Genomic DNA, 27,952 nt, shown 5'->3' with positions numbered 1-27,952 from the left:
GCCCTAAATGCCCATTCCCCTGTGACACAGGCACTTTACAGGCATGCATCTATTTATTGATGAGCATATTGATCAGTCAATACAGCTGACAAACTAATAATGTTCCAGCATTCACCTAAGCTCCTTTGTCAGAGGAAACTGGAAATTATACAGGACAGATGATCTTTCAAGATATGAGTTGCAGTCACATCTGATAAAATATGCACAGAGTTAATGTGAGACAGGAAAGTTATTACAGTCAGGCTCAGGAGGAGAAAGCGATAAATATTCTGCTCAGACTGTGACCACACAGAAACAGCCAGTGCCATCTACCAAAATGAAATAGGGAGCACTGCATCCCTTTACATCACTGGGTTCCTGAGGCAAATGATAGAAGGTACACTTCATGCCATTTCTAGTTACCATTTGTCCTGATAAGTACAGACCAAGTGCAACAGTAGTACAGCAAGGCACTTTCATGAAGGTAATTTTTGCCATCCTGAAGGCTACAAATTCACGCAGTAATCCGGCATTAACAATGGTGGCCTTGCTCACAGTATGCTAACTGCCCCCTCTTCCAGCCTGACTCATCAGGGACTGACAAAAAAAAAAAAAAAAAAAAACTATTTTTAGGCATTTAGAGTTACAGTAAATCTTTAGCCTAGCTGCAAAAGCGTGCTGCTCCATTCCAGCATGGATTGATGAGGCCACAGCATACCCCGTGAAACAAAATGTCTTTTGCCCCAGCAAGAAGAGCAGTCCATAGGATGGTGAAACATCACCAGAAACCAGAGATCACTAACTCCAGGGTGAGGTGAATGGGTCAGCTGAGCTCCTTGCCAGCTGCCTCCCCCTTACACTGATGGCCAGGAGGCTGCTGGCAGACAGGTCACTCTCGCAGAGCAGCTGGGACAAAAAGAGTGGTCCCTGCCCTGACCAAGGATTCACACAGAGCTAGCTTTTCACTGTACTGGCAACATTTCTTCATCTCCTTTTTGGTCATGAGTCTGTGTTCCCTACCCTGACTGCTGTGAGAGGGGTCCACCACTTTCCCAGGGCATGTGGACCTTCTCTAGTAAGGCAGCTTCTCTCCTTTCTTCCAGCTCCTCTTATTCACCTTCTCTTGCCTTCTTTACTGAAGGAGAGACTCAAAATCAAGTAAAAACAAATAAACACCCCAAACTAAACCAGAACGGCAACAACCCCTGGCTTCTGCACTGGCAGTTGCTTCCTTCTGTGCTGGTGCACATTCCTCCCTTCGCCCTAGCAGGGCACGAGGCAGAAGCTGTACACTGTCCTAGGAGCAGCTCAGGGCATATCCAAACTGAGCAGTCTGCTGTCCCTTCCCATTGTGCCACGCTGGTAACAAACACCCTATGGAGTAGTTGCTGGATGCTACAGTCAAGAACATGCATCTTTGCCATCTCCCTGTAACGGAATTAGTTTTTGTTTGTTGCTTTTTGTTTTTTTAATGTCAAAGTTTTATACTGAGTGGAAAACTAAACCTTTCTCTGTCCAGTATCTTTCAAAAAGAGCATGCAAATTCAAAGCTTACCTTGCCTGTGTCAGTTATGCAGGGAATTCACAGCTATTTGTGTGATTTCATATGTAGGACTTGCTTTACAGCCTGATCACAAGTACAGTCTGTCTTGAGCACACAAACATCTGGAGGTGTTATCATTAACTGTGTTTTGAAAAACCATATGTGTTAGTAATACCACACCAGAAAGTTTATCCTTCACAAAGGGGCGACATAACAAATTATACAATAAAGCCAAGAGTGGAGAAATGGTAGAAGTATGGATATCACACTCTGCATTTCTAAAATGATCAAAACCATTAGACGCACCAGTCTGATCATTTGTCTTCTATATGAGAGGAATCCTGTAAAAAAAACAACCTTATATTGCAACAGTATATTGTGGAATGGGATAATATAATATAAATTAAACTTCCTGCTTATATGTCACATGCAGTTACTGTTGTAAAGAAAATGCCTCCAGCATAAAAGGCAATGGGCAGAATATTACTAGAAAAATCCTCCTGCTTGGTGGAGATGGGATGAATGACTATCAGACTGTATATTTCACAGCATTTGCAGTAGTCTTTTTCAGATGAGTATGTGGAGAAGTTCTTTTTATCATGAAATTACCATGCCAGAAACAAGGCAAAAAGCATTTCCTGCTATCAACATTAGGATATGGTTAGTATGGACTCTCACATTTTCCATATTTAGTACTGAATAAGGAAGGTGGCCTTTGTCCTGCTAGCAGGCCCGTGCCAAGACTGCTTTCTTCCCAGTCTCTCAGCAGTGGCAATTTTTCCCTCTCACCTGAGGGCTCTATCCCTAGACTACATCTCTACCTGCGAAGGGAGATACCGACAGCTCCCCAACATCAGATTTAAGTGGTGTGCAAGCTGCCAGCCTACAGGAGCAGGCACAGCTGGAAGTGGCTGAAGAGCTAAGCACCCCCAAGAGCCCATGCCAGGACACACACAGACAGCAGCACCCCAAGGCCTGTGCAGCCCACACGTGTCCTGATCAGTGACCAAGAGAGCAGAAACACGTGGGGAGCAGAGTGCTGTGCAAACAGCCATCCTGGAGATGAGCATGGATGTGGATACAGCAATTACCATTGTACAAGCTGGGAAAAGGATCCCTCACCTTCCTGGTTTGTGAGCACCTGCAAGCGTTGGCTTCATTGCACAGATGGCAATGACTTTTACATTTGTTTTCAGTGGAGACAGGAGTAAATTAGTGTGTGTGCTCTGCTAAAAGCACAACTTATTTTTTCTCTGCCTTTTTTTTTTTTCAATTAAAAAGTACTTGCAAAATAATCTAATTAGAGTTTCCTTCAAGTCTCCTATTAAGACAGTTGAGAGGAGATAATTAAATAAATAGTACTATGGAGTGCAAGAGTTTCAGGTGAGCTCCTTGAAACAAATTACTTTTCTCTAGCTGCTTTCCACTCAGAAGTTCCTAAAAGCAGATACTTTGCACAGCAGTGAAATGTAGTTAACATCTGAGATAAATTGGAATTGCCACTGACAGAAGAAACACTATCCAAGACTGCACACTAGAAACTGGAAAGTGACAGGGGTTTTAAAACAAGTTGCTAATTACTTTGATATGTGGTCAGAACCAAAAGATGAAGATCCTTTGGAAGCTTGTTAACAGACAGATTAATATGACTGGTCTCTCTTCCACAACAGCACTGTCCTCCCAAACAACTTGCCAAAAGAAGGTCAGTTATTGACTTCTAATTGAACAAATTACTGCATTACAGCTGAAGAAAATGTCTTACATTACACTAGGAAGCATAACCTTTAGAAAGTCAAGAGTAACACATTTTGTCACACAGCTGTTCAATCCTACTCTGTATTTACTGTTACAAGTAATATATGCTTTTGATATTTACATCATCATAGTCAATGGAGGAACTCACTATGCTGTTACAGAAAAAAAACATACAAGCACACTTAGTAATCTTTCTAAGGAGTTCACAGCTTAAGAAAGTGATTAAAACATGCATAAAATATGCAGAGTATGAGAAAGCAAGGCAGTCTAAAACAGACCATTTTTACATTCCATTAAAGTTTCCTTCTAGTTTGCTACAAGCATGTTAGGTCTCCACATCAGAAGCCAGGAGAATAGGGAACACAGAGAAATCCTCCTGTTGATGTCTAACTCACCACTCACGACCCCATGTTGCTGAATTAGCTGAGAGACAGTCAAAGCTAAGTTGAACCCAGGCCCACAAACACCGTCAGAAGTCATGACTATTTCTTCCCTCTCCCTGAAATACCTGCACTTTCAGAAGCAAATTAGAAGTTTCATGGTAGTGGTTTTAAAACAAACTATTACCTTCCCAAGCTGGGCACAGAGCTTTCTGAAGAGGCAGCATACCCCATGCCAGCATGCTGCATAGCCAGACCTGGGCTCATGACGTGCTCCAGGTCCTCTGAAACTCAGATACACGAGAGGCCTCCCGGAGAGCGAACGGGAGATGAACTCTGACAAAAATACCAACTTTTAAAAAATGAAATACTTGGCCTGTGGAAGTGCTTTTTGATCATTATAACAACTGGTTTCAACCACTCTGGCGTCTCCTGCCAAGTATGGTTTACTGATGACACGTCATCACGGCACCAGTAACAGACTTGTTGATATGTTAAATAATGGGACTTTTTTCAGATCATTTTTATAGCTGAAAATTCTCATGGCATAAAAGAGTCATCATAGTTATTTCACTGCAGAGAACTGTTATTTTTCCTAGAATAACTTTGAACTCTGTAGCTTTTGGGGAAGGGGGTCATTTTTCAAATAAATCCCAGTTTCCATTCTTCCTGACCCCAAAAGCACAGCCTGCATTAGCTGAAACAGTAACGAAATCACAAAGATATGTATTCAGGCAGTCTGCACATTTTATCAGAGCATTTACATGTTTCTAAATACAAAAAAAGATCTAAAACAAAACTCAAAATTAAAAAAAAAAAAGTGTTCCAGAAGATACAGACTGAGACTTTGAGCTTCAAAGCTGAGTAAGGGCCTCAGCCACACAAGTCCCAAAGAAACTGATTAATTATGTGGTTGACAATCTCAGTTTATAAGCCAAGTTATTTCCTGGTATAACTTCATTGTCTTCAGTGGAGTTACAGTGGAAATGTATTCAACGGACAGTCATGTTTCTTCTCCAAGAAAAACTTCTAAGGCAGAAGGTTTAAACATGAGTGAATGAAAGTCCTGGGCCAAGATCTACCCTAATTTAAACCCTGTACAAAACAGCTGACTTGGAAGAGAGGGTGTGAGGAAAGGCAAGAAGAGACATGAGTCTATTCTTCCTTTGCTGGGACATTACATCAATTCCCTTAGGTAATGCTCATGTCTCCGAAAAAACACACTGGGAATCCAAACTGCAGTTTGCTTGAGATTCTTTCCTTCGAAGTCTGCAAGTTCATGCATTTCACAAGCAATATGTGTTAGGGGAAGGGCGTGGGCTACTCTCTGCAGAGGACAATGAAATTCACTTCTGTTAGGTACTGCATCAATCCAAGTCTTTTCTGCTTCAAAATGCATTTCATCTTTTTCTAGTATGAGCACCAGAAATGGTGGTTTTAATATGAACACTGGAATTAGTCACCTAGCTTAATCAGAAAATAAAGTTTCATACATTTTTCAATCTCTGTTATTTTTGAATCAAAACCCAGACTGCAAATACAATTATTTTAAAGTGTTGGGTTGGTTTTGACTCAATATTATTTAGCGTTAGAGCTAAATAAGGCTAATAGGTTAAGCAGAACGCACACACCTTTGCTAAGATGAGAAGGAAACAAGACCTCAACTTTTTATTTGCACCATCCCTGAGCGTGAGGAAGTTTTATTGCTTTGCCTGAAGTGTCACTTATGCCAGCAGCAGAAATCTGAATGCCACAGTCCTAAGTGTAGTGAATTCCTAATGTCTTCATTTCTGATTCTTCTGCTGGCAGAAGTTATTTCACTAAAACAAAAGTGATGCAATCAGGCAGTAAATGAGCTCAACATAAACAAAATGGCTCCACAGTAATATCCCTGCTCTAGAGGGATCACTTCCAGGGGAGGCAGCATGAGCCAGCAAGCTGGTCTAGACTAATCACTTGCATTCCCTTCCCAGCTCTCCTCTCATTGACTCTCTCCAGTCCAATCAGATCAAGTTGCATACATTGTTGTAATATCCAACTGGATGTCAGAAGTCCATTTGCTAAGCAACTTTAATGAGATGGAGGTGAAGATGCTTCCTATCTAAAACATCTTGTGATTATTTATACACAGGACCGACACTGGATCAAGAGCATCTCATTTTCCTCATCTGTAAAATGCATCTGCTAACCCTCAGCCTTGTCAAAATGTGTGGAAGTAGAAAAGTCCATAGGATGGATAGTGGCCACTGCCATGAAGGAGAGAAGCTGGGACTGTTTCAAGAGTGCTCCCTGCTGGGCTTGCTGTTCTCCCTGCTGAGACCAGCCAGCGAGTGAGACTAGCGGCCCTGTGTATGGCAGCCTCCTCCCACCCTTCCTTTCTTTTCTTCAGCTTCCTCCTGAGTATGCAAGTATTTGTATTCTGCATACAGACCTCCCCTGCTAGAGGAAAATCCAACCTACTTTTTCTCTTCTCACTTGAGCTCACATCTGTGATCACTAGTTCTTCATCTCAGTAACACGCAAAGCCTGTATCAATTCACCCAGTGTATGCACCTGTATCTGTGTTCTCCCAGGCTCATCTCAGCTGTTGTGGTCCAGCTCTACCACACTTTGTTTTTCCATCTGGCCTCGCCTCCTTTATTTTGGCTATGTCCAATATCAGCTTTTCTCCCTCAGAGCTGCTGCACTCTACCACCTTTCTCAGATGTGAATGCTTAACAGATTTTCTTCCCCATCACCACTGACTCTCATCTCCAGCGATTTCCATCTACACGTACAAGGTTATCACGACTGGAAGTGGACCACATTTAAATATGAAAATAGTTGGGCAGGCTTCCCCCACTTTCCTGTCTTTTCTTTCTCTCCATTAGCTACTGCAAGCCCAGGCACAGGCTTCAGTGTAAGGCACTGCAACAGACAGAAACCGGCTGCTTTTCCTTCAGAGTACAGCTGTGAAAAGTCAGGCACCTGTAACTTTGAACCTGATACATTTATTCTACATACCATTTGGTTTTTAGTCTAATACTATGAGAAGACAGCTAAGGAAAGCATCTGCCTGGCTAGATATTAGAGCAGCTGGAAGGGCCATGTGCAAACACCAGCAGTGGCTTGCCTCAGAAGCACTGCCCCGCTCAGCTGCATGCCCACAGGGGTGGCAGCGCGTCGCCTCTTTGCCATTGCACACAGCATGCCCAAGGACCCCAGCAGCAGTCCCAAGGCAGCAAGCAGAGCACTGTTCCTGGACATCTGCGAGCCAACGTCTCACAGTCATAAGACAGAAAGGTGCAATAAAAGCCGTCCCATGGGGTTTTCTTCGCTCTATCAGCATTGCTGTGTATGTGTGGGTGGTGCTCATTAAGAACAACAACACAGCGATAAGCTGACAAGCAAGACAGACCATGATTATGCCCACGTGAATTCTTATTCTGACATTAAAATAAACTATGGTCTTCCATCTTTAGAGTCCATCTGAGAGCCCATTCTGCTTCCATGAAACTATGTGTTTCTCTGCGCCAACCATTTTTTTTTCTGGGAGGGTGGAGGAATACCTTGCAATCTCAACTTCTGAAAAACAGTGTGTGCAGCAGGCATGAGATGGAATAGAGCAAATGCTGTTTCTTTTGAACACTTGAGCAAGCAGGCTTATCACCCTTGTGGGCCGCAGTGCCCCTGGAAGCATTTTTAAAATCTGCTTTCAAAAAGTAACATGATAAGGAGTCTTCTGAAAGCATGTCAGAACTTTTACCCTGCACCACGTCCCAGTCAAAATAGAACATGCTGTGTATTTTGCTAGCAATTAGGGAACAAATTACTACTAATTAGAGAAGAGTCATGACCAAACTTTTCAAATATCAAGATGTTTAAACTACTACAGCTGAGGCAAACCATGGGGGAAAAAAAAAAAAAGTACTGGTGCAGACATCATTATGGATGGAAAATAAGCTACACAGAGATTTTCTTGTACTATAATGACATCCACATTATGACTATGGCTTGAAAAGTAACTTTAGCTAAGAACTGCCACATGGACTCTGAAAGCCAAGGAGAGCTTTTCTGCAAAGGCTAAAAAAATAGGATTTCCTAAGGAAAAAAAAGAATAACACCGATTTAAAATTGCATCTTGTCTAGTGATCTCATTTCCTTAGGATCAGATTCTTATTACCCTCCAAGCATGAGGCAGAGTTAAATCTTCCTGAAAACTAATGTTCTGACTGTATTTAAGAAAATAGGTTCCAACTGAGCAAAGCTGAATTAATTAGTTTTGTTCTGCAGTGTGTGGAGCCTTCTCCTACTCTTGGGCACAGAAGTAGGAAGTGGGGAGGGGATTCCTACTGCTTTAATTTTGAAAAGGGTCAGAAGTGGGTTAAGTGTCACCCTTTGCTGTCTGTCTGCAGCTGGAAGAACAGAACAATCCTGTAGGGCTGACAAGGAAAACTTTTTCTATAACTGAAATCAATGCAATCACAGCTAGTGTGGTGATACCACTAGCTCCAGTTTCGAAACACAGAGAGGATTTTGAACTACTGGCACGGGTGAGCACTTTGTTTACCTCACTAGAAATTCAAGGTTGTGCTTAGCTTTAAGTTTGATGGTTAGAACATAATCAAAATCTTGACAAAGATTTTGGAGGGTGTCTTTAAAGGGGGGTAGAGAGAGAAAAAAAAATTATACAAAAATATAAGTAGCAAGACCTTAGCCCATAAACTGAAACTGAGAACTAGTTATCCAGTGCAACAAAATCCAAAGTATTATTTCAATTTCTGCAAGTTCGTTAATTCCATTTGCTGACCATTACTTTAAGATGTTATAGCTGATTACTTCCAGGGACAAGTACACAAAACACTGAAAATAAGTGGTTGCAAGGAAAGCATGCCAAGATGCAGAAGGAAGCTATTTAGCCACTTATGTATTTACCTTACACGGTTTAAAATCTGGAGGGAACATTTTGTTGTTGCTTTTTTTCTTTTTTTTTTTTTTTCTTCAGAAATTAAATGATTATGAACACTTCTGGTTTTGAAGCTGTAAAGCATCCTGGTTCAAAACCTGCCAACCCTGATGGGGTTATGGGAAATCTAAAGAAACCCATGTGTCATTCCCCCTCCACCCCCCTCAAAAAAAAAAAAAATGGTCATCTGTTCATCCAACCCCTAGCACAGCAAATGGAATTCTGTTTTGTCTTTTTAACAGTACAAGCCATTGTGACCAAAAAAAAAAAAAAATTGTTGGGGGTTAGCATTGAAAACCTCTCGGTATTCTTTTTCCAGCATTGTTACATGGGTAAATGATTAATGCTGTAATGTCTTCCACCGCCAAGTGTTTGTGGGCCACAAAGAGTGAAAAGGTCTTGACTGCCCCCATAAGCAAAGCTGAACTCCACACACAGTTCAGGGGAGCTGCTACATGAGAATTCATATAGAAAAAAAAAATGCTGGTAAAATTTTATAAACTGGGCAAGCTGATGGTTTGTGCATCTCACCTGGAAACATTTTGTTCCTCCAGCTCTTGTTGTACGCTTCCTGACCAAACGGTTCATCTGGGAGTATGACCCAACACTAGGTAGGTTACATTTTGTTGTATATATGTGGTACATTGCATATAATAGCATGTCTGAAGTAATGGAAAATCATAGAGTTAAAATTTTGAGCCTCGGACAACCTTTAAATTTGCTGTAGAAAGCTTCTGTATGGTCATTTAAAGCTGAAACAAATTATTACCTAAGATGGCAGAACAGAGAAGCAGTAATGCACTCAAACAAAAGTGGAATTAATATACAAGTCACAATCCTGCCCACACAGAGGTCAGTGGGAATTTTGCCTCTGAAAGCAATTGCATTATTATTTCCACTCTGAAAATTAAAGTATTTAGCTTGTGATCAGTTTTCTGCTTTTGGATAACCCAGCCAGCGATTGCTGGAGAATAAACTTTCTGGGATATGTAACTCAAAAATTCAAGGGGAAAAAAATGTGTAGGTATTTACACTCTGCCTACACTTAGCTAAGTTCATAGTCCTCACCTTTCAAACATACATTGCATCTCACTTCTAGAGTAAGCAGATAGGGACACCAGGCATCAGAAGTGCATCAATGTGTCCTCTCCACAGCTCCCACTCAGCTGGGTTGGGTCTGGCACTGTTGGGAAGTTGGCACAGATAGCTCAGAAAGATTTCAGATTCTTTGAGTTAGAAGCCTTTGAAAGTTTGAGCCAACTTCTGACTAGTTCCGAAGTTAGTCTATTTGAATGCTCAGCACCATAGAAAATCCAGGCCAAGAAGTCTGAGATGAGGTGTGAAGTAAGGAGCTGGGAAGTTTCCTTTTCTCCTAAAGTGTGTTGCCATCTTCTTCCTAACCTGCCTTTGGAGCTTTGAATAAACATCGTCCAGTTAAACATCTCTTTCTTTCTCAGGGTTCCTTCTCTAAGAGGTCACGCTAAAGAAATAGAGAACAATATAAGCTTGCATAGCAGAAACAAACAGGATTAAATTTTAATACACTTTATTACAAAACCCAGGCAGCCCTTTCAACAAAGGAAAGTTTCTAGTATCATACTATGTTTTTTTGTCTGGTAAGATGAAGAAATGACAGATATCAGAACTCTCATCATGGGAAAGTAATTCTCAGAACAATCTGAACTCAAATACATTCTTTTACCTGCTAATATAATTCACTGATGAATATGTTGATGTCACCTGTCCTGCACAGTAGGATGTTCAGTATAATATTTTATTAAACTTCACATTTCCATCATTTATATGCCATTTTCAGAACCTGACAATAGAAGACCATAATTATACAAAAGATTTTATATACTAAGTTTATTACTGTCTTATCAGGACACTGCATGCAAAAACATCATAGTTGTGTTGTTGAAGCACACAAACTAAAATATATGATGCAAGATTTAGTATTTTTTGCCCCATTATGAAGGCTCTACATCCTTTTTGCTGCATAAGGCTTGACATTTGTTTCTGTTTTTACAAATTAACACAACTGCAAACCAACCATGGCCCTCAGGATTGTCTTCTGTTAGCAAAGTGAAAAGCTTTCATGCATACAATACTCCTATTTCAATACAATTAAGTCACAGAATCACAGAATCGTCTAGGTTGGAAGACACCTCCAAGATCACCGAGTCCAACCTCAGCCCTAACACTAACAAGTCCTACACTAAACCATATCACTAAAGGGCTACATCTAAACGTCTTTTAAAGACCTCCAGGGATGGTGACTCAACCACCTCCCCGGGTAGTCCATTCCAATGCCTAACAACCCTTTCAGTAAAGAAGTTCTTCCTAACATCCAACCTAAACCTCCCCTGGCGCAACTTTAGCCCATTCCCCCTCGTCCTGTCACCAGGCATGTGGGAGAATAGACCAACCCCCACCCCTCTACAGCCTCCATTAAGGTACCTATAGAGAGCGATGAGGTCTCCCCTGAGCCTCCTCTTCTCCAGGCTAAACAACCCCAGCTCCCTCAGCCGCTCCTCGTAAGCCTTGTTCTCCAGACCCCTCACCAGCTTCGTTGCCCTTCTCTGGACTCTCTCGAGCACCTCCATGTCCTTCTTGTAGCGAGGGGCCCAAAACTGAACACAGTACTTGAGGTGCGGCCTCACCAGAGCCGAGTACAGGGGGACAATCACCTCCCTAGCCCTGCTGGCCACACTGCTTCTTATGCAAGCCAGGATGCTGTTGGCCTTCTTGGCCACCTGAGCACACTGCTGGCTCATATTCAGCTGCCTATCAACCAGTACTCCCAGGTCCTTCTCTGCCAGGCAGCTTTCCAACCACTCATCTCCCAGCCTGTAGTCTTTTCTGACTTACTGAATTCTACAGTCTCACCCAGTTTAGAGGAAAACAGCCTAAGCTATGTATTACAGCTATTATGAAGCTAAGTGCTTTAAGCTGCTCAGAGGAAAAGGTTTGAGAAATGCATAAACTAATAAACTATTGTCAATAATCACAGAAATCTCTCATGGAAGAAGCACACTAGATACTTTTTTTAAGTACTATTTTTCAAACCATGTATCACAACAGGATTCAGAGGAGGCTCTGAAGTGTTACAAATCTCATGATATTCTAACCGTTGTTCAGGCCTTCAGAGATCAAACATAAAGGGACTATACTTTCAAAATCTTTGAGAAAGTGCTTTGGAGAATCTACTTCTGTCTTTATCAAGGTCATTCTCTGGTGCCTCAGTGTCCAGTTACCTGTAAACATCACTGAACTGATTACTGAGAAATTTTACCAGATTTTTTTCTTCTTAGCAGTAATGGACTGATGGTTGGGTGGAAAGAGGGATATCTATATATTCCGCCAATTTAAAAAAGTTTAAGCTGTGTCACTAAGACATTTGCCCTAAATGGAGATTATTCAGTTTTTGTCAAGTAATGTTCAAAGGGTAGAAGTAAAACAGATGCAAACAATCTAGCTGCTGAGCAACAGGAGGTTTTGCCAGAAATCACTGGGGCTGTGACAAGTGTCATGTTTACAGTTTATTTCTTATGTCAAATTCTCTACTATCCATTAGACCTCTGATGCAAAGAAACCCCAGATAATTCCTATTTTAAGAAAAGCTTTCTCCAAGCTCTACAAGGCTGGATGGAAATTCAACATTATTCTAAGTTAAATATCAGGGTAAATAAAAAAAAATACAACTTATGCTCTTAATTCAAGGGTGGCACATTTTAACTGAAAAGGAAAAACACACATTATAAATATTCTTTACTACTCTAACCTGCCAGAAGAAAATGAAGGACAATATTTTTAGCAGCATCTGGACATGCTGCTGTATCTCCAGGAGCCAAATTACAAACCACAAAATAACATTTTCTGGTGGGAGCAGCACCACTGAATCTTGCAAATCTTGGCACATGGAGCCGCCAAGGAAGTCAGGGTTTTGCACCTCTGCCACTTCTGTGCATGATGTTGGCTCTGTGCAAGCACTGGTAAGACAGCTGCATCTTCACAAAAGTACATACCACTGTGCTTTTTATTTGACCATTCACAGCCAAGGGATAAGAGCTGCAGCAAAGGTCATTTTGTGGGGAGTGCAAACTGTCAGCCTTGACTACTCCATAATTTCTGCTTAACTGGCAAGTCATTGTCACCATCTTGGCGTGTTTTTATTTTTTATTTGCTTATTTTTTTGAAAAGGTGCCAAATCACTCAGACTAATTAGTTACCCGGTATTATCAAGGTGAATGAGTTTCCAGTTTCTATCTTTATTTATAATAAATCACACAAGTATCCCATGTGTGCAACAAAATTAGAAGGTTCAAAGAGAGAGACTTACAGAGAAATAGGCTGGAACTGCATGTTTTTAAAAATATATTTATATGTATTTTTAAAATACAGTTTTCTAAAACGTTAAGTATATGAATTCAGCATTAAACTTAGTCACTTTTAGTTAGTTAAATATGTACAGAGAAAGGGGATTAGGCTACCACATGAATTTCACCAAAAATTCATTAAATGTTTTAAAAATAGAATCCAACTTGCCAATTAATAAGCAGATTCACTGTGATGTTAGAAAGCCTAAAAACCGCCTTGGCCTAGCTGGGGCACCATTTAACCCACAGCCTAAAAGCACTTCACAAACATATGCAATGTCTCTGTGGTAGATTTAATACAGAACTGGAAATTTGTGCTATATTTCAGTTTGGCTCTGCAGACAGATTCGTTAAAAAAAAAAAAAAAAGAACTATGAAAACAAGCATTCCTATGTATGATTTCAGTAGGGCCTGCCAGGAACTGGGTGGCAGCAAGCTGATGGTTTGCCTGCCACCACGGTGGCTTGGCTGGGGGAAGAGCTTGCAGCCTGCGAGCAGCAAGCAGCTGCCCTCACAGCCCTCTTGGGGTTCAGCTGCCTTTTGTGGCTGGTTGCCCCAAAGACAGACATGCATAAACACCTAACACCTGCTGCCAGCCACCATCTTGTCAGGAATGGACGTGCTCTGTGGGGAGGAGTTTCAAGGCAGAGGTGTGAAGGCCTTCATTTGGCCACCCACCTTCTGTGGGGAAAGTTCTGGCTTGAATGCAGGACTCCCACGGATCTCAGTGATCCAGGACTTCATGTCACAGTTGTAAAGTGTGTTGTGGATAGCTGCTCTTTTTGATGCCAGGAATTAGGAATAACAGTCTGGATCTCAGCAATTGCCCCCGTGAGCTATTGGCTGTGCCCATAATTTACTGTACCTTCACTCTCCTCAAAGATAGATAGGTACCGTGGTCTGCCGTCAGACAAGTGATAATTAATGGATTCAGCATCCCTGATTTTAAAAACAGGGCAAGTCATTAAGGGAACCAGTCTATTCATTTTTCCAGAGAGGGTAGAAAGAAGGAAGAAGCTCAAAGCATCAGCTCATCAGCAGACAGACAGCACTGATGCTTGCAAATTACCTCATGAGCAACAGCAAATTACCTGCTTCCATCAGCCATGACAGGCAAGGAGAATCTCCTGGCTCAAAAGATGAAAAAAGAAAATTAATCATAACTATGGCTAAGTGGGTGCTTTTTAAAATAAGTTTTGCAGTATTTCACTGAAAACACATTTGCTGTTTTAACATATCAGGACAATTCACTCCTCTAGAAGCTGAGCTGGGGTAACCAAGTTCAAAGAAAAAAAAAAGAAAGAGGTGAAAAGAGCAAATTATGAGCTCAGTTGTGTTGTTTGTTCTAAATTAGCACTTTGATGTACAAATGTGGGGAATGAGGTGTTTTGAGACACAGGGACTTACAACATCCATTGTTGCCATATAGGGAAGAAAACCACACAAATAAAACCTCAAGGAAGTGCAGGAGACAGGTTCCTCAGTTTTTTCCTTGATTTTGTCACTGATTTGTTGCCTGTAGTCTCTCTGCCTCTGCTTCTCACCTATAAAATCCTTCATCTCATGGAAGCATTGTAAATCTTTTAACTCTAAGGGTACCAGTTACTTTAAGACTCTTACATCAAAGGCACACAGAAACACCATTTCTTCAAAGACATAATTTTAAATAAGTGTCTGCTTATAAAATAACAGCAACCAAGGAGTTAATATTCTTGTTTACCTTTCTAAAACTCACTTGGCTTTCTCACACTGTTGCTAGATGTCTTTCTCTAGCTGATCACATATTTCATACAGCTTTGCTAATTCTCTGAAAGGAAAATTGTCTCCGAGCAGATAATCAGCAGAACAGTGCATGACAGACTGGCCCATCTATGAAGCTGAAACAGAAAACATGGAGTTTATTTAACATGAATAGGATAGAGAAAAGACAATTCTTTACGGTTTCTCTTCTTAATAGTAAAGAAGCACGTGTCTTAAGAAAAATCATAATTTTGCTAGGATTACTAGATTAAAGGTAACATTTTTAAGAGTATTTGCTCCCTTTCAACTACGCCAGGATTTCTTAAAGTTGCTCAGGTTTTTGTTCACTCTTTCTCAACTAGGACATGGGAAAAAACAAGTTGGTGTTTCTACAAAGTCCTATTTACTCAACATATATTCAGCTCAGAAGACACCATTAAGCATGCATAAAACGTGCAGGAATCAGTCAAGATGTGACAGCAATTTGTACCAACTTATCTCCTATTAGCTCGATTATGAAAGGCCCATGATAACAGCATTGTTCTCCAGCTGAACATGAAATGTTCAAAAGACTGTACAAAGTTACAAGTGCTTGATGGAGGGACAGAGATACCCCTGTTACTGCCCTGAGTTATCTGTGACAAGATAATTTCTTCTTCTTTAGACCAGCTCAGGACATATAAGTTTCACCACTGTAGCAATAACAGCAGAAAACACTTTGGGAAGACAAAGTTTATCTTGGCAAGAAGACTTTTCCTGCTGGAAATCTTGTTGCAAGGATTTTTTTTTTTTCTTAAAATATATAAATAAATAAATAATAAATAAACCTATTAGAAGGGTAATTTTGCCTATATAACATCTGTAGCTGGGGATTCTGGCAGCAAAATTATAATATTCAGGGACCACAAGGGCAGTTTGCAGATATGATACATAACATAATTAATATTACAACCCTGCCGAATATTTATAGCCTAGACCAGGCTTCCGAGTTTCTTTTCTACACCCTAAGAAGGACAGATCTGTACAAACAATAAACAGAGCAGAGTGTGAATATATCCAAACTATCTTCCATCAAAATTGTTGAGAACCAGAAGCATCTTAGCTGTGGCAACCAAGACCTCACTAAGAATAGTTTATCAAGAAAAAGATGCAAGAACTATCTTCCTGGACTAACTTTGTGCCAATGCAGCCATGAAAAAGAGCTGAGGTCTGCAGGTCCAAGGATGGTTCTCAAGGACTGTCTTTGCTCTCCTGTTTATTCAGCCAATACATTCCCTGGACATCTGGAATACAGACTGAATACAAACTCTTTGTCCCCAGAATTGTTTTCACTTCTGCAGACTGCAAGTTGAAGAAACACACATCTTTGTATACTGTAGATCTCTAGTTTTCTTGACTTGGGGCTCACTCAGCAAATTTGTCTTAATGCTCCTGAAGGCTTACTACCTGCCTTTACTATAAAAATATTGATTCCCAGCAGCACAGCTGAGAGAGAAACTGCCCAGACAGCAGACAGAGCTTTTAACAAATGGGTCCATACTAAAGTAACTGTTAATAAATCATTAGCTGATGGTCCTTTCAGCCCTGGAGTGTGAAGGTTGACAGAACAGCAGCCCCAGGATGAAGGCAGACTGGGGAGGTCCTTTCCTCTCAGCCCTTTCTTCCTCCTGCTGCCCAACAGGATACTGCAGTCTATACAGTGCTGTAGAGCAGACCATTGATATGCTTGTGATTGAAAATACCTGTTCTCCATAGCAAGGAAAAGAAGGGGAAGAGAGGGAGACCATCATCTTGCAAAACTTTGCTTCCAGCATATTTCATCTGAACAGCCATGTTGACAACTACAGCTTATCCAAGTGCATAGCTAGAAATAACATATGTGGTCCATTACTGGCTTACAGCCAAAATGGGATGTAATGTTAACTAACCATTTGGGGCTAGGAGGAATGGCTGCCAACTTGTGTTTCAGTGAATGCCATGATAAATGTGTATATGCTTAATAGTTTGCTGGAAAACAGCCTTATTTTCACACCAGACTCTAACCATTAATGTCCTCAAATTTTATTAACAAAATTACTTATTCCTTCTGCTTCAGTGCTTAACAGACTCAGTTCCCTTAATAGTCCAGATTGTGCCTTGCTACTTATCTTCCTGGAGTTCTGTTTTCTCCCCACTTCAAAACAGTAGAAACACTGCTTAACTTGATATAGATTCAATCCACGTTATATCACTTTTACTAGCCTTCTCAGCAGCAGGAATTTGTACTGCATGTATTATGGAAATGAGCTGTGAAAACACTCTCGATTTCTCTGAGGTGCCTGTAAGGAAATGGACTGCTATGGCATAGAGCACCTTAAACCCCTGACACAGGCTTCAAATGCTCAAAAACTTGAAATGATGAAACTGTAATTGAGAGCAGCAGAGGAAGACATTTTAAATAACATGGGAAGCAGTTTTCTGGAAGCATGGTTTGTTTTCTTTCATATGGGTCTCAAGATATTTCTGATGCCAGTAATAAAAATATGCCCTTTTTACTGTAGCTGTACACACAGCAAAATCAGGAATGGCAGAGGCTCTTCTTGCTGGAGCTACAGCTGCAAAGTATTTTGCCCCCACTTTTCTTGCTCATCATATTCCAACATGTTCTCCAGATGAGCAGAAGTTTCCAGTGCTTGCTTCTGTACTGTCAGGAGCACAGGCTTTTGTTTTGCTTGTTTTAGGTGTGAGACAAGTCTCACTGGTTAGTTTTCATTTATGTTGGCAGAAGTAAGGTGAAATACACACGGCTTCTCTAACAAAGACTTCTTGCCATAGACAAAAAAAAACATAACCAGAAATAGAAATAGTTTATTTAGACTTAAACTTGTCACGTGCATAATTCCCACCAGGAACAAATGTCTCTGCTTCATGTTTGGTAGGAAACTTGAATCAGAAAATTAGAAACACAGTTGAAGTCTTGAAGTTTACTCCCTACTAATTAGCACTGCTCCAGTTTTGTCAGTTTTGTTTTAGCTTACGTTAATTAATCCAGTTCCCAAATATCTCTGCACATTTTCTTTGCCACTCTCAGCAAAAGCTGGGTAAGGACAGAATGTATGGGAAAGGAAATTAACACCATTCCCTCCTCTCAAAAGAAACCCAGTGCTTACACCCAGGAGAATGTCATATGCAGCAGAAGCCAACAAACAGACATTTCCCTTTATTTTCAGAGTTTTGTTCATTTTAAAGTTTTGTTCAATAAAACTACTCTAGCTTTTCTATTTGGAGGCCAAAATATGTTAACTATTAAAAATATTGTTAAATATTAAATATATTAATATTAAATATGAAAATATTAATAAATCAAGAAATAAGCTGTGTTTTTGTAGGCTAGTTTTATATATCCCACCTATACTACCCAAACAGGAAAATTTTGGAATGCAATAGATCTTTTCATGTAAAGATAAGAACTATATAATCTAGTGTAGCTATGCAGGCATTAGCCATTTATTTTGCTTCTCTCCTTATTAAAAGGAAAGTAAACATTATAAATCCAAACTGCTCACTGAGCAGCAGACCTCACAGAGACACTTCTGAATTTGTTCTCCAAATTTCATACTGCAATAGTTTCTGTCTTTCTGTATGTCCTCCTGCTCCACAGAGCACCCTGTGTCTATCTAATGTCCCCTAATGTCTTTAAACATCTGCATGCACCAGGGGCAGCCCACAGCCTGGCTTGTGCAGAGGCACGCTCCTGCTTAGTGCCCAGAGGAGATGCTGGCTCTTCCTGTATCTCTGCAGGGGCATTGGTAGGGTCTCTACCCTCCACCCAGCCCTTATTTTAGGGAAACCTAAGATAATAGAAATAATTGAGAGCTTAGCCTTGGACTGAAAGCAGAGACTAAAAACAGGTTGGCAAGCTAGGACACATTTGGTGGCTGTAGTGACTGTGACATGACATTTTTGTGCTTGCTTTAATCAGGCTAGTTTGGGAACACCTGCTGTACTGCAGTCACAACTCTGGTTGCAGCAAACATGTAGCCTCAAAGGGAGCCAAAAAAGCCAAAAGTGATATTAGAAAAACACTCCTTCGCACATCACCAAACAGATTCCAAAAGTAGCATTCACAATAGCAGATTACACATGAAGCAGACTAAAGTCCCTAGAATTGAACTGAACAGCACCACAAATACCTTCCTTTACATACATTTTGGTTTGTATTTGTGGCTTGACATAAATGTTCATGTAGTATGATAACCATACATCCAAAGCACAACACAGGTTCTGTATACCCTTCTGGAACTTTTCCTTCTGTATTTCCTGAGTCTTGGGGTTACATGTGCAGAAACATTTAAGGCACGGAAGAATGCAAGCCCAACTGTCAGAGCTCTCAGTCACATGCCTGTTTTGTGGTTTTTTTTTCATTGCCTTTAACTACTACTTTTTCATGTGATAATAATAACAGAATTTTATTGATAAAGTAAATAACACAACTATGCTTATTTGGTGATTTGTAGTATATGTTACTAAAGAGACATATGGGGACATACAGCATTAGAACTGTTCTAAATACACAGAGCTGTGGATCCTGTAAAATCACTGATGGTTGCAAAATGAAAGCCCTCCTGTAGGGAAATAATGGATGGAGTGAGTAACAGCCTGATGCAAGCAAGAAAAATACATTTAGCTGAGTTTCAAGAAGAGCTGGGATTGGGGAAGAAGGCAAGAGAGACTTGCCCAGTTGGGAAAGTACATTCGAGTTACAAGAGCTTTATAAAAGGTGATAAGTTCCTGAAGCAGCAAGGAAATGCAGAGGGGACAGACTTCACATAGGCAGACTGAAGGAAAGCCCTGGAGAACAGTCTCAAATAGTACCAAGATTAGTAAATTGGGTTCCCAATGGGCTGTCACTTTTCTCAAATGTGATAGAGATAAATGCCATCGTGATGGACATCAAAGACTGCAGAAGTCAAAATGAGGATGGAGTTTATTTGAAAAAGAGAATAGGAACCTGTATCACATAATCAGAAATAGTTATGGGAAATTTTGGTCTTTTGAACATACTTCTGCATCACCATCTAACAAGATTTTTACCCTAACTGAGAAGATCATGCCTATTAACTGTAGCTTTTCTGTCTGGAAACTCAGCTATAATTATTACACAAAAGCTCTTTTTCTGGGTCTCTTGCAGCTCTCAGGTCCAACTGGCTGAAAGCCACCATGAGACCAAAGTTTCTTACAGTATTTTTGTATGCTCTGGTATTATTAACCTTTCTTGACAAAAATTAAATAGAATTCTGTATGGATATAAAACTTGTGTCCCTCTGTACTTAGAAGCAAACAAAAGAGCCCAACCTGATTTTAAATGTACATATAAAATAACATACATCATTGTTCCATCTTAACTAAACCTACTGCTATAAGTTTTCTTCCTAAAAGCAATAAGCCCTTACAATGTAAATATTTCCTTCCTGAAGGGTCACACGCCCCTGCTATTTATTGCCTGTTCAAAGCAAACAAGTATTGAAAACATCTTTACATCACTACAAATACAGACTAAGATCCAGCAATTACTCCTCCGACAGTAGTTTTTCCTCTAGAAAATATAATCTTCTGGAACAAATGTGTTCAATAGATCAGGGTAGCCATGAGCAAATAAGATTGATAAATGACCATCTAGGTCTTACAGGTCAAAACTCTATGAAATATCACAATAAGCATAGCACGAGGATGCGATGTGATCAAGCTGTGACTGAATAACATATCCATGGAAAGTCTGCAGAATATAGGCTTCAAAACTTTCTCTATATAATTTTAGTTGTTTTTTTTCCTGCATTCTTATAAATCAGGTTGCTGAGAAGAATAGGGAGATTTGTAACACACCAACACAGAGAGGGGAAGTGCTTTTTGTATTTGTTTTTTGTTGGTGGTGGTGGTTGTTTTTATTGCTCTTTCCAAAAATTCATTATTTCCAAAGCTATTCAGCAGTTGTTGTAATTCAAAAAAAAAAATTTTACCCAGTTCCCATTAATGAATTATTGTGGCAGTACATTATAGACTGAAAAACAAACCAGTTGCTATTACTTCCAATACATTTCTCAGGCCTTTCAACAGGCATAAATATTTCTGGAATAAGCTTTAATTTTTCAAACAAAGTAACTATGAGAACCAGGAGTGCTTTGCAAAGCAAGAGTGCTGGGGGATTGCAGCATTATAAACAACGGAGGGCCTTGAAATCAGACATCAGCATTCAGAGCCATGCAATCAACAACACCTTAGATTAGTTACTAGGAATAAGAGCAGAACTGCAGCACATGCCCAAACCAACAAGACTGGGTCTTATGACCAAGTAGATCTGGATATGAGTACTATATTTCCACAGTACTAACAGCATCAGGCACACCATGACTGCCACAGCCTAACACATCTCTGAGGTTTATTTTCCATCTATAATGTTTTAGCCACATAGATGTAGTTATAAAACATAGGCATCACCAGGCATAAGTGATATTCTGGAGCTCAGAAAACTGCCAGAATCATCTTGGGAGCTTTTATCAGGAGGCATCTGGCACAGTGCTACACTTTGCTCTTTCTACTTGCCTATGACAATATGCGAGGACAAGACATTTGCAGTATGAATTCATCTGACCAATTTTAGACTTCTAAATGCTTCTGAAGTATGATTCATCCCAGGAAAGATATCAGACAAAGTATATCCAGCACATATTTTACCTCATTGACTAATTGGAGTCAAGGGTACTTAGCTGAGACACAGACACCTGCATTGTCAATAGTTTCAGTTAGGGATCCAGAAGGTATCTCAAGTCATCTTTCCCTTTGTCTGCACATCTTAAAATAAAGAGTAGCATAGGGAGAATAAAATTAATAAAATTTAAATCAAGATAGCACATTTCTAAACTAACATGGGAACTTAAGGTTTTAGGGTGCTTGATGTGCACAGACTGGAAATCATGACTTCAGGGCTCATAGCATCCGACCAGATTCTTCGGATGTTTCTGTTCCCTTGAACAAGAAGCTATGGCTGCCAAAATGTTTTAAACATCCAGCTCCTTTACACTCCTCATTTAAATTCACCCAGCTACTGCACATTCCAGAGCACAGGAACAGATTCATTTTTACTAATATATATCAACACTAAGCTGGCCCCAATCAGTGTTACTCATCCAGGACCAAATTCTACCCTAAAGCAGACAGCCAAAGTGAGTTAAACTTGCAGCATAAAACACCAGCAATTTAGAACCATCTATTTAAAAAACTCAGCTATCTCTTAAGAATCACACTGCTTTTCTGCAGCAAGTCTACTTCTTGAAATTTATTCTCCAGTTTCTCAGAGAAGAGCCCTATGACCTACTACATTCTGCCTCCTAAGAAGAGAATTTCACAAATATGCTGCAAAAATGGACAGATACAGGTATTTTCTAAAGTTGGGCAGACCAATTCTCAACAGCTACTTGTCAAACAGGGCCAGCTGGTCACATGCATTCAAGCATTTTAAGACATAAGTGAGTAAAGAGATAACACCACATTACTCCTTCAGAGAACTGTCTCCTCTTCACTCTCCCCCAAAGAAATGAAGCATAAGATCCTAAATGACTTTGGATAGGGAGTGCTACTCAGGGAGTCCCAACCTAGCACTGAACATTTTATCAATTGAAATAATTTGCTCAAGGAGCATCACTGCAGCTTCTGCACCAAACCACAGTTTCTGCTTTGCTGCATTCCCCTGAGGAAAATGCTGCAGGTAAGACATCATACAGAAGGGAAAAATAAGACATGCTGAGGGACTTAGATGTATCTTACTCTATTCTGTAGGAATAGCCCCAGGATCATATCAGCTCCTTCAACAGCCTTGCAATAATGAATAGAAGGGGGCTTTCCTGCCTTTAAAAATTCAGTCTTCATTGCCTGAAGCCCTATACAAGATTGGTTGCCATCTGCCTAATTAAATTGACCATTTGTCCCTATTAGAGACAGCTGTGCTACTTAAAGCAATTAAGGTGGCACAGGAGGGAAGTAACATTTTTTGTTTTGGAAGAGAGTGTTTGTAATGCTGACATCTCTGAAAAAATCCTAACTATGAAGAGGTGATACATTCAAGTATGTAACAAAACAAAAAAGACATACATCAAACACGAGCCCTTTCAGAAGTTTTAGTTCAAGAAATGTCTTTCCTTCAACATATCCTTCATTTCTTTTGGGGAGATTTACACCAAATAAAAGAACTGTGTCTCTGACAATGCAAAGCATTCATAGTCACTGACCACAGTTTTACAGCATATGTATTTGCCTTTTGATATAGGACATCTGTGAGCTAGCAACAGTAATAAATCTAAATGTTAGCACAGATCATTTTCCAAGTTTTAGGTCAAATGCTATCAAATTTAACTTATCAGCTCATTAAGATAAAACAACCCATTTTGTCAGTAGTTGCCTGGTTCCAGAATCTGGGACACAGTAAATAGGCTCCTTTATTCTATAGTTTGTGTGAATGCTTAATGCTCGCTGGCTATCCTTATAAATCATATACAGAGAAATCACTGCTTGAACTCTTGCTAGAAGAGGGGAATGTGATGATTTCAGCATGTTTCAAAGAGACATTCCTAAAATAACCAACCATTCTGTAACTTTGTCACCGTATATGGCCTGCACATAGTAGTTATGTCCCTGATCTACAACCACACTGGTTTTGGTCTTGTCAGACTTCAGGCTAAGCAGCAACAGGCTTTCAAGCTGGATACATTGAGAGAAGCAGAATTTGTGCTTTACAGGTGGCAGCTTTCATATGAGCAAACATGAAAAATGGCCTTCAGTCTTGCAGAGCTCTTTGCTGCAGGAGACTGTCCTTTTGTTGGGGGCAGAGTGCAGTGTACAAAGATGCAGGTTTCATGGGAAAGCAAGGTATGGGGAGAGGGAAAAAAGTCATGGTTGTAGAAAGGAGGACTTGAGTGTGCTCCACTGGCAGGAAGCGCTCCAATAGATAAAATTTAGTGAAGCTGTGTGTCACATATCAGGTCTTGTGCTGGAGTAGCTGTAAGGAAGATAGAAAAAAAATCACCCTCTTTTAATACTTTTCACGAAATGTGTTCTTATTTTAGAGTCTACATATCGTCACCAAGCTACCATTGATGATGAAGTGGTTTCCATGGAGATACTAGATACAGCTGGTCAGGTGCGTGGGTGCATGTACTAACATCCAACACCTTGGCTCAGATAGGCAATAGGGAAGGGGAGTGCGATGGTGGCAATGTGGTGGGTGGCAGATGTGCTCTGTTTCTGGGGACTGAGATTTGCTTCTGAGCAGAGCCCTCCTTCCTCCCCCACCACCAGCTTGCTGTCAGACCCAGTGTGCTAGATCCAGGCCATTCTGCAAGGGACCCTGCTTACACTTTTCAAACACTGGATGAACAAACAAAGTTAAGGTTTATACTGGGATTAAAATTATTTTGTTTCCATTCCTTGACCCAGGGCCAACCCAACAATGTTATTACTATCCACAAACTCATAGCCTATTTCTGCAATCAAGTGATGTGGCTCAACAACTTCTGTCAATGATTCCTACCAAACTGTAGAACAGTTTTGTCATAGCAAAGACGCCTTTCCTTTCAAAACATGCTCATGCTGCACACTCCTATGAAGTTTGTGTGCTTGGCATTGCTCAACAGAGACCCTGTTCTGATTGCGTGCTACCAGCCTGCCCATGGCAGGCAGCCCATGATACATCTTGGCAGAGTAGGTCCCCCATGCCACACAGTAAAAATGTGATGTGTGTAGAGTACAGTCAAGTGGATGTACATGGCTTTCCAGGCCTTGGGGCACCAACATCTATCAGAAGGCCTGGTGTCTTTTTCATAAATTGTATTCCTAAGGCTGGTGTCTGTCTTTTCAAAACAGGAGGATGCTATTCAGAAAGAAGGACACGTGCGATGGGGTGAAGGCTTCGTGCTGGTCTATGACATCACGGACAGAGGCAGCTTTGAGGAAGTACTGCCACTTAAGAACTTGTTGGATGAAGTTAAAAAACCCAAAAATGTCACTCTGATTCTGGTGGGGAACAAAGCAGACTTGGATCACTCCAGGCAGGTCAGCACAGAGGAAGGTGAAAAGCTGGCCACAGAACTAGCATGTGCTTTTTATGAGTGCTCTGCTTGCACAGGAGAGGGCAACATTATGGAGGCCTTCTATGAGCTCTGTCGTGAAGTACGGCGTCGAAAGATGGTCCAGGGCAAGACTCGGAGACGAAGCTCCACCACCCATGTCAAACAGGCTATTAATAAGATGCTTACCAAAATCAGCAGCTAAAAAGAGGTGTACTAAGCCAGAGAAGCATTGTAGAGCATATTAGCTTGGGATAGGGACAAGGCAGGCAGAGCACATTTAATAAAAAATGGTCAAAGCTTTGCTGTTAAAAAAATAGAAAAATCAAACCACACTACTTTTTGAGTAACATGGGATCAGACTTTTTCCTGTTGCAAAATGTATTTAGCCACACTGCTTCTGGCTAACAAGGAAAAAAAAAGAAAAGAAAAAAAGAAAAAAGAAAAAAAAATAACTCCAAAGGACTAGATGATTGTGGGGATTGGCACTGACAGAGTATCTTCTGCTTCTACAAGGCTGCCTCCAATCCCCTGCAAGTCAGTAGTGCCTAAACACCATTCCCAGCCAGCCAACTGCTCAGTAGCCACTTACTTGGAGAGTAAGACTCAGTCTTCAGTCCAACAACAACCATCAGACTTGGTATTGTCAAGGACTGAGGCTGCTGTGTTGTTCCAGAAAGTTCATCTGACACCTTTCACCAGCTCCAAATTGGTGCACTGTGTGCTTTTATTCCAAACTGTCCTTCCTTCTTGTTATTTTGTCAAATCTATGAGTGCCGATATTCTTAGCAAGGTATGCAAAAAATACAGGAAGAGTCTTTATCATGGAGTGTTTAGCCAGCAAGACACACATGTCAACAGAGCTGAAATTCAGCTGCTTTTTGAGATCCTCTACAACTACAGAATTCATCAAGAAATAATCAGCTAGTCCAGTGTCATTTCAGCATTTCCCCCTTGAAGTACAATACTGTACTTGGGGAAATGGGAGTATACGTCTTGGGAAATTAAACTAAAAAAATAACCATAATACTATTGATTTAGTTAAGGGTAGTTTTTAGCTTTTGTTTACATTTTTGTTTTGGTCTTATTTCAATTCAAGTAGTTTCCCTTATTCTATCTTATACTGAAGAACTTAAGCCATGGGAAGGCAAGTGTTTAAAGTCCAAGCCCAAATGTAATCAGATGTGAAGGGTTTTTACCATATCAAAAGGCCATCATTTCCAGATGTTTAAACTTCCAGATGTTGCTTGAAGCACTCTGTGGTTTAAACCATCACAGTTTTTTGTGACTCTGGCACTTTCAAGTGAAAGTACATTTTATCATATTTTTGGTGTCTGGGATAAAAAACATACTTTTTTCTTTTTTTCCTCCTCCTCCTCCTCCTCCCTCATGCCTCTCATTTAAGCCAGCTGTTAAGTTTTGCCTCGTGCCTACTTGTCTTGCTAACTGTAGTAGTGAGGTCTTCTTCTAGAAGAAGCAAGAGGTACAAGAACTAAGACTGGAAGACTTTCAGACTGTGCTCGTCTCACCAGTTGTGTTGCATCCCTTTAGGCAGCTTCATGTGCAACTCAGACTGTCATCATGTAGAACCACAGCCAAAGGATACTATGACAAATGAGAATATTAGCAGTATTCTCCTTTGAAGAACAGCCCTCTTATAGTAACTGCTTACAAGTCTATTCTCCACTGCTTTGCACTTTGTATGGTTATTCGCCTCTGTGAGGAAACAACGCCCAAAGGCTATCAAATCCAACTTGCCACAGATGTAGAAGAGTGAGGATATCTGGTAGAAGAGCACTTTATACAGTTGTAGGTAGCCGTATAAATGGTGAAACAGGTTGGAGAATCAAGCCTGTATATCCTCATGGGCAGAGAAAAGTCCCAAGTCAGAACTTCTCAAAGCATGAGCTTAAAGATACTTACCAAAGTATTTTTTTAAACATTCACCCATACCTTTCACCCAACTTTTATCAACAAAAATCGCATTCAAATGTATATTATATTTTTGCTGTTTATGTTCTTTGTTTCCCCCACTGTAGATAGTGAAAATTCATTCCAGTCTTTCAGAATCACTACCTATATTTTGGTCCTCATTTTCAGGTATGTTGCCATACATCAGCTACACACACTGCAATGGAAACGTCACTTTGTGCTTCTGGGCAGGAGGTTCTGGCAACAGATGATGTCACTGTCTCCATGACACACCTGTTTCCAAACTACTGGTCATGTCTCTAACTTCTGAGAGAGAGAGGTTTAGCCATTTTAGTCCTGTTAGTAATGCATAATCAATATGAGTGTAACAGAAAAAGTTAGTGCCTATTCGCACAACAATGGTCATTAGCTGAAGGTCTGAACTTGCAAATGTGTACGTTACAACATTAGGAGAAAGAGCGAGCAATTGCAAATTGAGGCACGAGGTCATTCTGTTATCTTTCAAATCAGTGCAGTTGCACGAATCTGAAGCAAACAAAATCCTTACCTGCAATCCCATGGCAACATAGCTGATGAGGAAAGTCATGGTGTTGGTATTCTAAGCAATTGATTTATCCCTATCTAAGGAAAGTTCAACAGTTCTTTTCTCTGAAAAATCTTGGGTTTCAGAGTAGAGCTGCATTTAAAATACAAAAAGGTAATATATGAATTACAAGAGATACATTTATTACAAGATTACAAGAGATAAATTTATCGTATTCATATTAAGAGAGTTGAAAGGAAGGAAAGCCTAAGGTATGGCCATAATACTTTGCAAAAGAATCCCAGCAAATTATATCTTTTCTCACAATATCTGTTATGGGGAAGTTATAAAATCCTCATGAAAGAAAATATTCCACTGTGCAAACATGACTTGTTACATAAAGAACCTCTAATAAAAATAGTAACATTCCTTTACAAAGACTGATTTTGGAAACTGCCAAACATGCTAAACATTTGGTCAGAAAGGAGGCTGTTATTTTACAACCTTTCCTCCCACACAAACACAAATTTCTTTACTTAATTGCTCATTTATTTTCTTTTCCTCAATGTAATGGTCTGCTTGACAAGGCAATTATAAGATAGTATATTATAATCTGTTGATACATACTACATACTATTAAATGCAATCCAATTTACTGTTGCTCACAATGTTGCAACATACT

The 27,952-nt window shown here is 40.3% G+C and overlaps 1 protein-coding gene across 4 annotated transcripts in view; it reads left to right on the top strand.

Annotated features, from left to right (window-relative positions):
• RERG (RAS like estrogen regulated growth inhibitor) overlaps positions 1-27,466 on the top strand; it is a 112,769-nt gene extending 85,303 nt beyond the window's left edge. For 3 of the 4 annotated variants that reach the window (XM_048070131.2, XM_013172952.3, XM_013172953.3), the window contains exons 3-5: positions 9,157-9,213; positions 23,817-23,890; positions 24,613-27,466. In XM_048070131.2, coding sequence (XP_047926088.1) covers positions 9,157-9,213; positions 23,817-23,890; positions 24,613-25,020 — 539 coding nt within the window. In that variant the 3' untranslated portion in view covers positions 25,021-27,466. The remainder of the gene's footprint in view (positions 1-9,156; positions 9,214-23,816; positions 23,891-24,612) is intronic. The other variant, XM_013172954.3, reaches the window with a different exon arrangement.
• Positions 27,467-27,952: the final 486 nt, after the last annotated feature.

Source organism: Anser cygnoides, chromosome 1, assembly GCF_040182565.1.
Source record: "Anser cygnoides isolate HZ-2024a breed goose chromosome 1, Taihu_goose_T2T_genome, whole genome shotgun sequence".
In the NCBI taxonomy this organism is placed as follows: Eukaryota; Metazoa; Chordata; class Aves; order Anseriformes; family Anatidae; genus Anser; species Anser cygnoides.
Note: the sequence above shows the minus strand (reverse complement) of the source record. Positions and strands in the feature narration are given on the sequence as shown.